This window comes from Oratosquilla oratoria, chromosome 11 (genome assembly GCF_046742065.1).
Source record: "Oratosquilla oratoria isolate Oo_2021 chromosome 11, ASM4674206v1, whole genome shotgun sequence".
NCBI lineage: Eukaryota > Metazoa > Arthropoda > Malacostraca > Stomatopoda > Squillidae > Oratosquilla > Oratosquilla oratoria.
In genome coordinates, this window is record NC_134787.1 from 18,678,191 (window position 1) to 18,695,082 (window position 16,892).

Consider the following 16,892-nt stretch of genomic DNA (forward strand, 5'->3'; position numbering starts at 1 on the left):
AAACTTGCGCCAGCTTCAAGCTCGCTTGCATGCACGCCTACGCCCACCTCACACCCACCCACACCTCACGCCCACCCGCACCCACTTACACCTCACACCCACCAGCACCCACCCACACTTCACGCCCACCCGCACCCAACTACACCTCACGCCCACCCGCACCCACCTTCACCTCACGCCCACCCGCACCCACCTTCACCTCACGCCCACCCGCACCCACCTTCACCTCACGCCCACCCGCACCCACCTTCACCTCACGCCCACCCGCACCCACCTTCACCTACCTTCATCTCACACCTACTCGCACCTCACGCCCACCCACACCTCACACCCACAGCTCACGCCCACCCGCCCCACCTCATGCCCACCTTCACCTCACACACACCCGCATTCACCCACACACAGCTACTGTTCACGCCCAAACCCAATTCACTCCCACCCACCGTCACCCACGACCATATCCACTCACCCACAACTCACGCCCACCCCCATACCCCTCCCACGCCCCTACTTCCACCACATCACACCCACACCCCCTCACCGTCACCCAGGCCCCCACTCCCTCACATTCACAGCCTCACCACCTACATCACGCCCACCCACCCTACCTCACGCCCATCAACTTTGCTACCGCGGAACAATAAAACACATATGCGTTTTATCTTCTCGCAATGTTTAATGTCAGCGGATCCTATCGGTGCCAGCGGCACGTTGCCTGGCGCCGGAGCGCCAAGCAGAAGGAGGGGGAAGTCTGACGCCAATCAAGACGAAGATATTGAACTCTTGAACGCACGTGTGACCTCTTTTATGGCAAGCTGGTTCCAAACAAGGTCACGCCGTTTTCTTCCATCTTCACGGCATTTTCTCCAGCTTTGCTTGCTTGTTTGTTTGTGATTCTTTCAGTTTTGTTTCTGTTTCTTTTTCGGGTTGGGGGGGCATTTGTTTGTATTTCCTTTAGATTTGTTTACTTGTGTTTTGCTCTCTTTCTCTCTCCGACTCATTCACTATCTCTCTCTCTCTCTCACAGCCTACTTATAGACCAAAAGGTCTCTCTTCTCGGCATGCTTCTCCCTCGTCGATCAGAATGATAAATAAATAAATAAATAAATAAATAAATAAACGAGTAAACGAAGAAACAAATAAGCAAATAAATAAATAAATAAATAGAGGAATAAAGACAAATGGATAAATAAATAAATCAATACACAAATCATATAGCAGACAAAACCGTTCTCTTGCCCTCAACCGACAAAATCGGTCACCATAGAAGACAGAACGGTTAACAGTATTCGCATTGTCACCAACAACCGCACCCATCCGGACACAGTAGGACCGTATGTACGCACACACGTACGTACACACATACACACACACGTACATACACACACGCGCATATATATTACTCGAATAACAAAAAGCTTCAGAGAAGAGGAGAGGAGAGCGAGAACAAGTGCAAGCGAATGCAGAGGATGCCGAAGCGAGGAGGAGCAAGCAGGAAAATAAAGACATAATGACGTCAATATTGAAGTCATAACGGGTGGCACAGTGCCATGACTCGGAAGAGGACAGGAAGGAGGGCGAGGAGGAGGTGGAGGAGGAAGAGGGGGGAAGAGGAGGGGAGGAAGAGGAGGAGGAGGAAGGAGAAGTGCTGGAGGAGGAGGTGGGAGAAGTGCTGGAGGAGGAGGGGGAATGGTGGTGGTGGAGGAGGAGGGGAATGGTGGTGGAGGAGGAGGGGGAATGGTGGTGGTGAAGGAGGAGGGGGAATGGTGGTGGTGGAGGAGGAGGGGATGAATGAGGAGGGAGTGGTGGAGGAGGGGGAGATGGTGGAGCGGTAGGGGAGGTGGTAGAGGAGAAAGAGGTGGTGATGGAGGAGGTGGAGAAGTATTGGAGGTGGGAGTAGTGGAGGTGGGAGTGGTGGAGTGGTGTTGGAGGGAGAGGTGGTGGGAGGAGGAGGTGATGAATGGGGAGGAGGGAGTGGTGGAGGAAGAGGGGAGGTGGTGGAGGAGGAAGAGGTGGTGGAGGAGGTGGAGGAGGAGGTGGCGATGGAGGAAGAGGAGGGAGTGGTGGAGGAGGAGGGGTAGCTGGTGGTAGAAGAGGAGGGGAGGTGGTGGTGGAGGGGATGGGGCGGTGGAGGGGATGTGGCGGTGGAGGGGAGATGGTGGTGGAGGGGAGGTGGTGAAGGAGGGAGAGGTGGAGTGGTGGTGGAGGGAGAGGTGGAGGAGGAGGAGGAGGTGATGAATGAGGAGGGAGTGGTGGAGGAGGAGGGGGAAGTGGTGGAGGAGATAGTGATGGAGGGAGAGGAGGGAGTGGTGGAGGAGGAGGGGGAAGTGGTGGAGGAGATAGTGATGGAGGGAGAGGAGATAGTGATGGAGGGAGAGGAGGGAGTGGTGGAGGAGGGAGTGGTGGAGGAGGAGGGAGTGGTGGCGGAGAAGGGAGTAGTGGTGGAGGAGGAGGAGGAGGATGTGGAGGACGAGGAGTAGAGTAAGGAATAAGAGATAGGGGAAGGAACAAGGGGAAAAGGAGGAAGAGGGGAAAAGAGGAGGGGAAAAGAGGAGGGGGGGAGTAAGAAGGAGTGCCTAGCAAAACGCTATTTCAATCAGGTAAAGATGCCCCGCTGACAGCCTAGTACAGTGAGCATATTTAGCATAATTATGCTAAATTTAGCATATTTCCCTTAAAAATTACAATTATCATTTCTAAGTAAAATAGGCTAAATTTAACATAATTAATAAAAATATATAACAAACCATTTGCTTTAAGAGGAACGAAAAATTCAGCATTATTTTTCCCAATATAGCATTGTTTCAACTTCTGTCTAGCACATTTCCGCTCGAGAAATCTGGTCATCCTGTTGCCAAGACTTTATTAACCAACTGTACACACGTTCACGCCGAACGACCAAGAATTCGATTAGAAACAAGTTCGAATCCTGTGAATCTTGTCTTGTGTCTCATCCTCAAATATTAAATCATTTCTCGCTTTACTTTAATAGAGAGACAACGATCGTGAATATAAAATCACTAATGGCTCAGGATAGTACCTGGCCGAGTGTGTTACAGCGTCGTTACTTGCGGCGAAGGTCGAGGGGATGGCGGTTCGAACCCTGCTACCGGCGAAGTGGAACCAAGGGTATGGGCCATTAGATTCCATCCTACAAAGTCGTCTGTAAGGGGCACCGTCTTAGCCTCCTTACAAAGGCGAGCATGTGACATTAAATCACATCATCATCATCATCGTAGCCATATAAGTATACACGAATATAGAAAATAATGAATATAATAAATGAATAAAATAAACAAGTAAATACAAATAATTATAAAACCAAACAAATAAATATATGAATATAATAATAAAACCAAACAAATAAATATATGAATAGGCAATCAAATAAAAAATACATAAACTAATTCCATCTCTTAACTACTTAAACAAAACATTATACCTTGTTATCTAAACTGCTACGTGACCACGAGATAACTCCCAACTTAACCTCTATTACCAAATAATGCCCAGTCTTGAGATAACTATTTAAACGATCGAAAACAGCTTCAAAGTATGACCTTCTATCCTAGAATCCTAACATTATTTCAAACGCAAAACTAACCACTAAACCTTTAATGGATGGATTAGCAAATGAAAAATATATAAACGTTTCTGTAAGCCTTTGCAACGTTCGGATTTTAACATGATACAAAGTAATTAACTAGAATATAGTTAACATGTATATGATACGTTGACAACAAAGCCTTACGCGCGCGCGTCATTACTGTTCTCCTTGAGTAAGGTGTTTGTTTTGCGTGCGTGTGTGTGTGTGCGTATGTACGTGTGTGTGCACGTGCGTGTGTGTGTGTATGAGAGAGTGAGGGAGAGGGGGAGAGGGGGAGAGGGAGAGAGAGAGAGAGAGAGAGAGAGAGAGAGAGAGAGAGAGAGAGAGAGAGAGAGAAAGGAGAATCACAACGCCCAGAGACTGATTTCTATATAATCTCTTAGCTCTTATCTGTGATGCTTATAGATGTAGGTCGCGAGTCCTGCACGTCGTCCAAGGCCATGACGGATCTCTCCATCTCCCTCCACTCTCTCTCTCTCTCACACACACACGCACACACACACTTATCCACATGGTTTATCTTGTCTTATCAGCTGGCTACACTGCAGTGAATGAAGATATAGAATGCCATATAATACGACCCCCTTTGTCGCAGTTACCCCCCCACCCCCTGGCCCCCTTGAACCAACAACTCGACTTACTTTGCGGACAAAAGCTTCCTTTCTGTGGAGTTCCTCCCTCCCCCTCCCCTCCGAGTCTCAAGTTTGTTGATTACCATAGTTACAATGACGGAGGCGTCTGCTTCGCCACTTAACACATCCAAGAACGTTTCCTCGCTCTCCGTCAACGATGGAAAACGTTCCGTGTGTATTGTATGAATATGTGTATTCCTTCACAAACTTGTGCATATGCATAGGCATATATGTGTAGGTATTAGAAGAGGCAAACACATGCACGATCACATACGCAGACATGTACACGTACATGTACATGTGCACAGGTTACACACGGATGAACATACACACGGGGTCACACGTACACGCGTATAATTGCACGCGCACGCATCCATACACGCAAAAATACACTCGCATATTATATATATATATATATATATATATATATATATAATCATACGTATACTTACAAACATGCATACGTACATACACAGACCCACCCTTACACGCACATATACACACACACGCACACATATACACACCCGCACACACACACACATACACACCCGCACACATGCATACCCGCACACACGTACATACACACACATCCACTCATCCACATTATTTCTCCACCTAATTGTGTGCTTAGAGAAGTAAGCAGATCTAATATTCCGACTCATTTCCTCTCCTCATTTTAAAGCAATAGAATTTTTTTTCCTTCTAATTCACGAACTGCTCCGAGTAAACGACGGGTCCCAGCTCCATTTAGTCGATCTTGGGGACGAGTATGCCTTCATTCGTGGAGTCCCGTCTGTGGTCGTGGTGCGCGGGCGCGCGTGTGTGTTTGTACGTGTTAATGTTAGTGTTAGTGTTAGTGTTAGTGTGTGTGTGTGTGTGTGTGTGTGTGTGTGTGTGTGCGTGTGTGCGCGCGTGTGTATTTACCTAGTTGTATTTTACGGGAAGGGGAGCTATGCTCGTGGTGTCTTGTATGTACGCGTGCATGTGCGTGTCAGCATATGCGTGTGTCCATGTGCGTGTGAGGGTCTGCGTGTGCACGTGCTTGTACGTAAGTGTCTATGTGTACGCATGTGTCCATGTACGAATTGTGTATTATCCGTATACGTGAAATCGTCCATGTATCTGCATGTCTGAGCTCCTATAATATATTCCCCAATTCTTGGCGTCTCTCCCTTCCTTCTCTCTCTCCTTCCCTCCTCCTTCGCTTCCTCCCTCCTTCCTGTCCTCCCTCTCTTCCTCCCTCTCTCTTGCACACACAAAAGTTCTCAGCCCGCGGGATATAAGCTAAGTCTCTTTTTTGCATTTCCTCTGGACTTGTTCCTCATGCAAGCCTCTCTCTCTCTCTCTTCTCTCGCTCTCGCCGGGGAATCGAGGCGAAGTGAGAGGAGGCAGGACCCCGGTTTTGCTTCCGTCGACCCCGTCCTCCTCCCTTGGAGCAAGGCAACTGAGAGATCTCAAAAAAGATAATGATTATAGAATGTAGTATAATATAATAGAATGAAACAGAATAGATTAAAATGGAATAAAATAAAATTATAAACTAAAAATAAAACAAAGTAAAATTAAATTAAATTAAATCAAAAGACAAAATAAAAATAAGATAAAATGGAATAAATCAAATCAAAGTGAATAATAACAAAATAAAATAAAACAAAATAAAATATTAAAATAATAGACACTTGAAAAGATAAACAAGATATAGTAAATGAAAAATAGATAAGAATGACAAGTATATTAAGTGAATATCTTAAACAACTGACTCAATATGAAAAATAACTGAAAATAACTTATGATAAAATGATAATGTAATTAACGAAAAATAAAGGATAACTGAAAATAAAAAATAACTAATCAAATTACGCCAATGTACGCATTAAGTGTAATTTTGCGGACATTCCAAATATATATTTTTTGCAAATATATTTCAGCTGTTACTGCATTAATACAATTTCATTTGCAAAATTGCTTTCATCACAATACATATAAACTAAATACTCAAAACCCGTATTTGCCTCGATCTGAAATATATACACACAAAAACACAACACGACTCGTGGCGCAATGGTAGATTTCCGGGCTGCCACTACGGCGGTCAGGGTTCGAATCCCACACAGGGCTGAAATAATTTCAGTATCGCTACGCTGCAGGTCGTTACTCCAACTCTCGTGGGCGGGGAGTTGGGTGTGTGTGTGTGCGTGTAAGGTCACAGCATTCCCCACAGATCGGTCATATACGAGCTCTGAGCTCTCTTTTTGGAGGGAAATAGCTGTCGAACACGAGTCCAACACGTGATCCAAAGACCATGGTGAATCAAATACACGTATATATAAACACACATGCAAATACATATGAACGTACATTCGTGCCCATAATTTTTTCCTGATTTCTTGATCAATTTCGTAATTTTCGTCAAAATAATACTACATATCCCTTAGTCATATTTTCGGAATATGTCGGCCATTTTTATATAATTATGCAAATGCCCACAAAAATGGTGATTTGGTCCTTCTCTCCTCTTCGGCCAGATTAATTATCTGCCTATTCTTCTATTTCCCTTTATCGTCATTATTGGTCTGTTCAAGTAAAACAAATAAAATAAAATGAAATAAAATAAATAAATAAAATAAAAATAAATAAATAAAATAAAAAACAAGAAAATAAGATGAAATAAAATAAATTAAACCTACATAAATAAAATGAAATAATAATACTAAATAGAAAAAAGAAAATAAAAGAAAATGAAATAAATAAAACATATAAATAAATAAAATAACAGTAATAATAAAATAAAAGTGAAAAATAAAAATATAAAAAATAGAATAAACAAAGAATTAATGAATGCAGAAAATGAATTTATATACATAAATAAATAAACTTAAAGAAAATTATGAAAACAGTAAAATGAATATATAAAAGCAGTGCAACAATAAAACTAGATTACTGAGAGCAACAATGGACAGTTATATCAAAGACGAGAAAACACGTACACACGTACACACACACACACACATACACGCAGGCACGCACTCAAAGACTATTCGTTGAATAATCATATTTTGTTTCAATAAAACCAGCTCATGTGTGTTCATTCGTCCGTGTCGTTATATATATATATATATATATAAAAGTCAGACAACTGGACGAAAACAAAGACCTCCAATGAATCGAAAAGTGAAATGATAAATGGCCGATGAAGTTTATTGATATTATATAATATATATATATATATATAATATATACAAATATACACGCACGCACACACACACACATATTGTATATTTATATATATATATATATATATATATATATATATATATATATATATGTATATACATATATATGTATGGATGTACAACACAGAATAGGTCCCAGTGAACAGATGTACATTTTTTTTTTATCAACTACAATACACTTTAATTCCGTACCACGTTTCATTTGCTGCATACTGGCCTCCAAGAGTCTCCCTCGATGTTGATGGCTTAGAAATAAAACGTGTTGTGGTTGATAAATATGTGTATGTATGTGTATTATATATATATATATATATATATTATATATATATATATATATATATATATATATATAACAGGATGGAAGGAGGGAGGGGGAGAAGAGAGGAGGGAGATAAGAAGCGGAATAAACATGAAAAGAGATAAATAGATGGATAGATGCTAATATACGTAGATAGATGTAGTAACTATAAAAATATACACTGTCGAATATTTAGTCATATACCTATATCTTTCATTCCTTTTATAATTATTTTCTCAAAAATTATATTACTATAGCAACGAGTGTTGGCACCAAAAGAGGAGAATGTATATTAGCATTCACGAGTTCATTTCTATACTGGCTGCCGTCAGATGATTTGATTCATCCGAGAGAAAGAGAGAGAGAGAGAGAGAGAGAGAGAGAGAGAGAGAGAGGAGGAGAGACAGAGAGACCGTCATGTACTTCATTTCTATACTGGCTGCCGTCAAATGATTTGATTCATCCGAGAGAGAGAGAGAGAGAGAGAGAGAGAGAGAGATTCCGTCATGTACCTCACCAAAGTCAGGAGTGAAGAACCTCTTAAAGACCTTCCAGGTCCTTTCTGGAGACACAGAAACTAATGGCGACCATAAAGCGGGGACGAAGTTAGCTCAAGAAAAGGAAAGAAAAGAAAAGAAAACAAGAAGAAGAAAAAAAAGATATGCTAGTAAAAATACCGCGAACACGAACAAAGAAAAAGAAGAAGAAGAAGAAAGAAAAAAAAAAAAAAAAAAAAAAAACGCTGACAGTGATTATAGAAAGAACGTATTACCAATACATTTATTCAATTAGATCCTTTGTTGACTTTCAATTTGGTAATGAGATAGCTGGGGAGAACGTAACAAGGTATATTTTTCAATATATATATCAAGAACAAAGACGGTCTTACGACAGAAAAAAAAGGGGGGGGGAGGGCTGCTACTTCGTTGTATGACCAAGCAGGGATCCAGACGGCATTGTACTCTTCTGGGAGTCTAATGGAAACTGTTAGTCATTATGACTGGTTTTTATGTGAGGATGTCATGTGCTATAAGGAGGAAGTACATGTGTGCGTACACACACACACACACACACACAAAATCGTTGCGCGGTGGTTAGAGTTCCCGGCCGCCATTACGGAGGTCCGGGTTCGAGTCCCGCCCAGGGCTGAAACAATTTCAGTATCACTGCGCTGCGGCTTGATACTCCAACTCTCGTGGGCGGGGGAAATGTGTGTGTGTGTGTGTGTGTGTGTGTGTGTGTGTGTGTGTGTGTGTGTGTGTGTGTGTGTGTGTGTGTGTGTGTGTGCGTAAGCTCACAGCATTACCCATAGATCGGTCATGTATGACCTCTGAGCTCTCTTCCGGGAGGGAAATAGTTGTCCATCACGAGTCCAACACGGGAACCAAGACCCTGGTGAATCACACACAAAGACACCACACAAGCCAAGCACATATACACAGTCCTAATGACAATACATCTTATCTTGTGACTAATAACATACAAGTCTGAATATGGGAGGTCATCATTTGTATATTGTATTACGCGTAATTGCGTTATGCCAGGGAGGAAGGAAAGGAGTGTAGGGGAGATGGAGGGAAGGAGAATGGAGGAAACGAAAGAGACAGGGGAGGGGTTAAGTGGAGATGAAGAAAGAAGGGGAAAAAGAAGGGGGAGAAAGGGGAAAAAGAAAGGGGAGAGGAATAGAAAAAGGGGAAAGGCACGAGAAAGCAGAGAGAGAGAGAGAGAGAGAGGATAGAGTGAAAGAGAGATATATATGGGGAGAAAGACAGAGAGGGAGAGAAACAGAGAGAAAGATAGATAGAGAGAGGAGAGAGAAGGAGAGAGAGGAGAGAGAAAGAAATAGACTTGTTTAATCCTTTCAGAACGATGAGATACAGTCACGGATTTTCTTCAGCTGAAGAACCCCATCATCCCTGGGAAGCTCGGGCCTTTTGGGTTTCAGTCTTCAAGCCACTGGCACATTCTTCCCACGACATTCTTCTTTGAACCAGAATGTTTCATTCAGCAGGATGAATGAATCCATTACAGGCCAAGAGTCCGACTGTCCCTCTCTCTCCTTCTCTCTCTTTGTCTCTCTCCCTCTCTGTCGAGATCTCTCTCTCTCTCTCTGTCGAGATCTCTCTCTCTCTCTGTCTCTCTCCCTCTCTTTCTTTCTCTCCCTTTACCTCTCCCTCTCTCTTTTCAGTACGATGTTCTCAATGTGAACAAAAGCGTCCAAAAAACGTTCCCCGAATTAACTGTCGTTTCTGTCCAAAGGCGCTAAGGGAAATCGCGAAAAGAAATGTTGGAAAAAATTACTTTTTTGTGTGTGTGAGGATTTAATCAAAAGCGACTAGAGTGTGGATGCTAGAATGATGTCATTCAATTTCCCAGGAAATTTAACCTTTTACAACCCCAACAGATATAGAGATTGAAAACAGAGAGAAAAAGAGAGAGAAGGAGAGAGAGGAGAGAGAGAGAAACAGAAAGGGAGAGGGAGAGAGAGACAAAGAAAGAAAAAGAGGAGAGAGGGAGGGAGAGAGAAAGAGAGAGAGCAGGAAAGAGGCGGACGACAAGGAACGAGCGGCAGTCTGGTATCGATTGTGATATCAGCAGTTGAAGATATGACGTCAGGAACCAGCAATGACGTCATGATACACCAATAACTTCATGGCGCATCAATGACGTCACGAGGCATCATTGACGTCACTGCAGACAACCTACTGTAAGACCTGACTGGATTCTTCAGACAATATTCAAAGAGATCAAAGAGAGAGTACTTAAGTATATGCACTTCTCTTGTATCCGTCACACAATGACACTGAGACACACAGACATATATAAACACAGACACATACACAAATATATATATACATATTTTATATATATAAATATATATACATATACATTATATACATACACATATTACATATATACATATATATATATACATATACATATACATACATTATATACATATATATACATATATATATACATATACATATTATATATATATACATATATATATATATACAAAGGATTACAAAGGATTACAAAGGCAAAGCATGCCGACAGGAGACCTTTTGATCCATATCTAGGTCGGATGCAAAAAAAAAAAAAATCATATTAATAATAAATTAAAACTATAACAATGTAAACAACAATTAAAATACATAAATAAATGCATTGGTATAGTTGAATAACAAACAAACAGGTAAATAGTAAATGATAATAAATTGACATATAACTAATAATAAATGAAAATCAGACAGACAAATTATAACAAAACAAAAACAAATAATATAACATAAATTATAATAATTACAGCATCTTACTTAGGTATTTATCTAAATGATTCTTAAAGCTTCGAACTGAACTACATTGCACTACCTGTGCAGGAAGTTTATTCCATTCATTAACTACACGGTTGGCAAAGTTGTTTCTACCTACTTCCAAATTGAATCTATTTCCGGACAGTTTGAGACCATTGTTTCTTGTCTGATTCTCATTCAATGTGAAAATTTGGTCACTTTTGATGTTGTCAATTCCCTTTAAAATCTTAAAGACCTGTATCAAGTCACCTCTGAGTCTACGCTTTTTTAGGGAAAACAGATTCATGTGCTTAAGTCGATTTTCGTATGATTTATTTTTGATATTTGGAATCAGTTTTGTGGCTCGCCGTTGTACTTTTTCCAGTCTGTCAATGTCTTTAATGAGATTCGGTGACCATACGGAAACAGCATATTCCAAATGTGGACGAACTAACGATTTATATAGCTTGTTAATGAGTGATGGACTTTTGAAATCAAAAGATCGCGCAATCAATCCCAGAATCTTATTTGCTTTCTCAGAGGCTGAAATACACTGCTTGGATGATTTGAGGTCGTTACTGATAATTACGCCGAGATCTTTTTCACTATCCACTTTTGTTAACGAATTTCCAAATAACTTGTAATCGTACTTGCTGTTATTTTTACCTATGTGCATTACCTTGCATTTACTTGTGTTAAATTTCATTAGCCACTTTTCAGACCATTGCTGTAATTGATCTAAATCTTCTTGAATATCTAATTGGTTTGAGTGATCATTTGCCACTCCGCACAGTTTTGTATCATCAGCAAATTTGGAAACAGTAGATTTTAGTCCATGGTCTATATCATTTATATATACTATGAATAGAAGTGGCCCAAGAACGGAACCCTGAGGAACTCCACTTGCAACACTTTTCCATCCAGAAGTTTTTCCATTTAAAACAACTCTCTGTTTTCGACCTTTCAACCAATTACTAGTCCAACCTAATAGGCTACCACTTATTCCATGCAAAGCTAATTTAGTAAGAAGTCTTTCGTGTGGGACGGTATCAAAAGCTTTTGCAAAGTCTAGATATATTAAATCTATATTGTTTCTTTTGTCAAAATTCGAGACAACTGTGTTGTAGAATTCGAGTAAGTTAGTCACGCAAGAACGTTTCCGTCTGAAACCATGTTGGCTATCATTTATCAAACGGTTACTTTCTAAATGATATTCGATAGCATCTCTGATGATAGTTTCCATTATTTTTCCTACGATCGAAGTCAAACTAATAGGCCTATAGTTATTTGGTTTCTTTTTGTCACCTTTTTTGAATATGGGAGTAACGTTAGCTAGCTTCCATTCTCTTGGGACATCTCCGGATATGATGGATTTCTTGAAAATAATTTCTAATGGAACAACAATCTCATTTTTCATTTCCTTTAAGATTCTTGGATGCCAACCGTCAGGCCCTGGTGTTTTATTAACTTTGAGTTTGTCTATACACCTTTTAATTGTTTCTTTTGTTATATTTACCGTAGTGAGTAAGTTTACCCCAGACTTTTCACAGGTTTCAGTTTGGAATTCACTTTGAGGTGTTTCGTTTACGAATACCGAGCTAAAATAATTGTTTAAGAGATTACACATTCCTTCATTTGAATATTCAAGTTGACCGTCAGCAGATAATAGTGGACCAATGTGATTCCTAACAACCTTTTTATCTCTAATGTAACTATAGAATTCTTTGGGATTCTCTTTGGATTTCTCAGCGATGTTCATTTCGTATTGTCGTTTTCTTTTTCTTATTGTCTTTTTTAAATCTCTCTGTATTGATACATAACTTTCATAGTCATTAGATGCACCCGAGCACTTATATTTCTTATAAGCCTGTCTCTTTTTAGCAATACTTTTTTCAGTTTCTTTGTCGAGCCACTTTGGGCGAGCCTGATTTGGGGGACGTCTGTCCTTAAAAGGAATGTAAGTTTGAATCATCTTAGTGAGCGTATTTTGAAATATTTCCCACATCTGATCTACAGGCCTTTCGTTTATATATATATATATATACATATACGTATATATATATATATATAAATACATATATATATATACATATATATATATATATATATATATATATATATATATACAGTATATATATATATATATACATATACATACAGTATATATATATATATATATACATATACATACAGTATATATATATATATACATATACATACAGTATATATATATATATATACATATACATACAGTATATATATATATATATATATACATATACATATATACATACAACAAGGCTTCTTCCCCCTTACAAGGGAGGTAGCCAAAAAGGAAAAGGCACAAAATCACTCCCACCCATTCCATCCCTGAATACACTCCACACCCCTCCACCCTCCCTCCTATCTTAGCACCTTCCGGATGACGGGTCATCCCTGCACCTTGTCCACTGCCCTGGATCAGAAGCAGTGTCGCAAGACACAGCACATCCACAGCAAGGCCGCTTCATTAAATCGGCGACCCCCCCTCTCCGTCCCCCCATTCATTAAAGGAGAAGACGGGGAGAAATCCCTTCGGGCTGCGTCAAAATTTTGCTCACAAATACTATCTCACCCACCTCACCCCCCATACATACATACATATATATATATATATATATATATACACATATACATATATATATATATATACACACACACACATATATATATATATATACACATATGCAAAGTAGACCACTTGGAAAAAAACCCAACGAAGCAGAGCGCTTTCGTATATTACATCTTCACTTTTTGCACTGAGGATGTAATATACAAAAGCGATCTGCTTCGCTAGTTTTTTTTTCCAAGTGGTCTACTTTGCATATGACACGTACCCGTGTTCTTATTATCATATATATATATATATATATATATATATATATATATATATATATATATATATATACTATATATTATATATTACAAAGGATTATAAAGGAGGAGCATGCTGACAGGAGACCTTTGGGTCCATAACTAGGTCGGATGCAAAAAAAATGATACTATGGATAAATAAACAAATAAAAATGATAACATAAACAATAATAATAAAATAAATAAATACATAGGTCTATCTAAATAATAAAAAACAGGAAAATAGTCAATAATAAGAATATATGAAAATCAAGCAAATAAGCAGACAAATAATAACAGACAAATAATCAAACAATATTTAATATATGGCAGGCATTACATCATCTTGCTTAGGTGTTTATCTAAACGAATTTTAAAGCTTCGAACTGAACTACATTGCACTGCCTCTGCAGGAAGTTTATTTCATTTATTAACTACACGGTTGGCGAAGTTGCATCTACCCTCTTCCAAATTAAATCTATTTCCTGGCAGTCTGAGACCATTAAAATGCTTTAATTTGACAACTATTTGTTGTTGTATCGTGCTCCATACAAAAACCATGTCTCCAGGTTAGTAAAAAAAAGTAAAGATTTTCAACAATTTTGTATCTATTAAAATCACGGGGAAAATTCAACAGTTCTAACGGTTGATATGTGTAGAATAGATCCTGCCTACTCATTTGGTATCTAATTTGTTACTCTATGTTAGATAGATAAAAAATTATACCACAAAATATGCTTAAAAAGGCCTCGCAATTGGCCTCTTTGGTTAGATAAAAAAAAAAAAAAAGAAAAAAAAAGCCTCCATGCGGTAATGCATTCTAGATAAGAATAAATGTACTTCAGGTCAAAAAAGACGGTAAAAAGTACAGTAACGTATGAGAATATGAAAAAGTTGCTTTCTGAACAGGTCTAATATACATACATACATACACACGTACACACATGCTGTTATTACCCATTATCGTTATATCTCCACGAGATCCTCCTCTTGTTAGAGAGCTTACGATACATGTTTTGTTTTTTCATTCTTCACAAATGATTTTGTTTAACTGAGGTAAGTTCTACTATACAAGCCAGAGAAAATTAGTGTTCTTTTATATTTTATTGGATGCTGCCGGGTGATTTTATTCAGCTGAGGGAAAGATCTTATAAGATCTAAAATCGCTGTGGGCCAGATAAAACAACGTTTCGATACTGACCGTTTTTTTCACTTTATTTATTTTTAAGTAAAGACTGTAGGTGCAGCATTTAATGGCCCGAGTGTGTTTTTAGTCTCCTTTGGGTAATAAGAGGCTATTAGGGGCTCAGCGTTCAGCCAGTTCGAAGGGCCCGAAGAGTGTGCCATCGAAGGACACGCTGGAAAGGGTCTACCGCAAGAAAAGCTCTAAGAATCTCCTGCGAGGATACGCTCAGGCGGTTCCAGACCCTGAAATCGTTGAGGCCTTCGTCTTCGTTCACCCACAGCTTGTAGAAGCGGTTATCGAAGTCGGGACTCTCCCAGGGCTTCTCTCCGTTGATCATGGTGAAGAGGGTCACGCCGCAGGACCACAAATCCACCGGAGGACCCGCGTATTTAGAGGACTCAAGGACTTCGGGGGCCGTGTATGCCCTTGTTCCCACGCATTCTTTGAAAAGGACCTCTTCGTTCTTGACGACGTACATGGCAGCTAGACCGAAGTCGGCAACCTTGAGGATCTTTTCCTCCGTCAGAAGGAGGTTCCTCGGCTTTAGGTCTCGGTGCACGACTCCTCTGGAGTGCAGATACTCGACTGCCTCCATGAGCTGATCGAAGAGTTTATGGGTTTCCTCTTCGTTGATGTGGCCGATGACGTTGGAGAGAAATCCTCCTGCACAGTACTCCAAGCACAGAACAACTTTCTTGAGCGTCCTCTGGAAGCAGATGAGTTGGACGACGTTTCTGTGTTGGATCTGGCAGTGGACGTACTCCTCTCGAAGAGCCGTCGACTGGAAGAACCGAGGAACAGATTTCTGTGCGACGAGTTCCTCTGAAGTCTCGTTCTTCATCAGGACGACCTTCCCGAAGGATCCTCTTCCGAGAAGCTTGAGCTTGCACCAGTCCGAGGAATACAGGAAGGTCTCGGCCTTCTTCGTGTTTTCCTGTAAAATTTTCTTCTTCGGGACTCTGGTGACGAGGTTCTTGAAGACTTCAGTCTCGTCGATTGCTTCTTCGGAGGAACCTCTTCTGCTTTCTTCGTTGTCGTAGCCTTTCTCTTCTCTTCTCGAAATCCACCGTTGAAGTCGCTTCCAGCACAAATTAAAAAAAGCCATTGTAAAAAAGAAACATAATCTTATCAAATTTCTTTTGGAGCCATGGAGCGCATATTTTCGCAAGATATCTAATGCAGATTGAACTATGACCTTTGTATGATTAGCGAAAAGGGAGCGATGTTGAAATAATCTTACCATGTGATACATATTCTTAATTATGAAAAATAATACATTCCTTTCCTTATCTTGTCGATAGATATACATTCTCTTTGAAATTCATACGAATTACAAGACTGGAATGAACTTGAAATATCTTGATCAAGAAATGCCTGGTTTTAGATATGGAAAAAAAGTACATGACCTTAATGAAGTTATAGCTTTCCGCTTCCTCTTCCTCTGAGGGACTGTTTTTTTGTTAGTATATCTATGATAAATATATACAATATATATGCATGTACATGCAAACACACACACACACACACACACACACACACACACACACACATATATATATATATACATATACACACACACACATATACATATATGTATATACACATATATATATACATATACATATATATTATATATATACATACATATATATGCATACATACACACACACACACACATATATAGACATATATATACATATACACATATATGTACATATATACATATACACATATATGTACATATATAC

The 16,892-nt window shown here is 39.7% G+C and overlaps 2 protein-coding genes across 3 annotated transcripts in view; both read right to left on the reverse strand.

Moving 5' to 3' along the window:
- LOC143029621 (uncharacterized) overlaps positions 1-16,892 on the reverse strand; it is a 181,124-nt gene that overhangs the window by 128,685 nt on the left and 35,547 nt on the right. The window lies entirely within an intron of this gene.
- On the reverse strand, positions 15,272-16,249 carry LOC143029981 (serine/threonine-protein kinase Chk1-like). The gene has a single exon (XM_076193192.1). It carries the CDS (start codon positions 16,247-16,249, stop codon positions 15,272-15,274), a length of 978 nt encoding a protein of 325 aa, XP_076049307.1.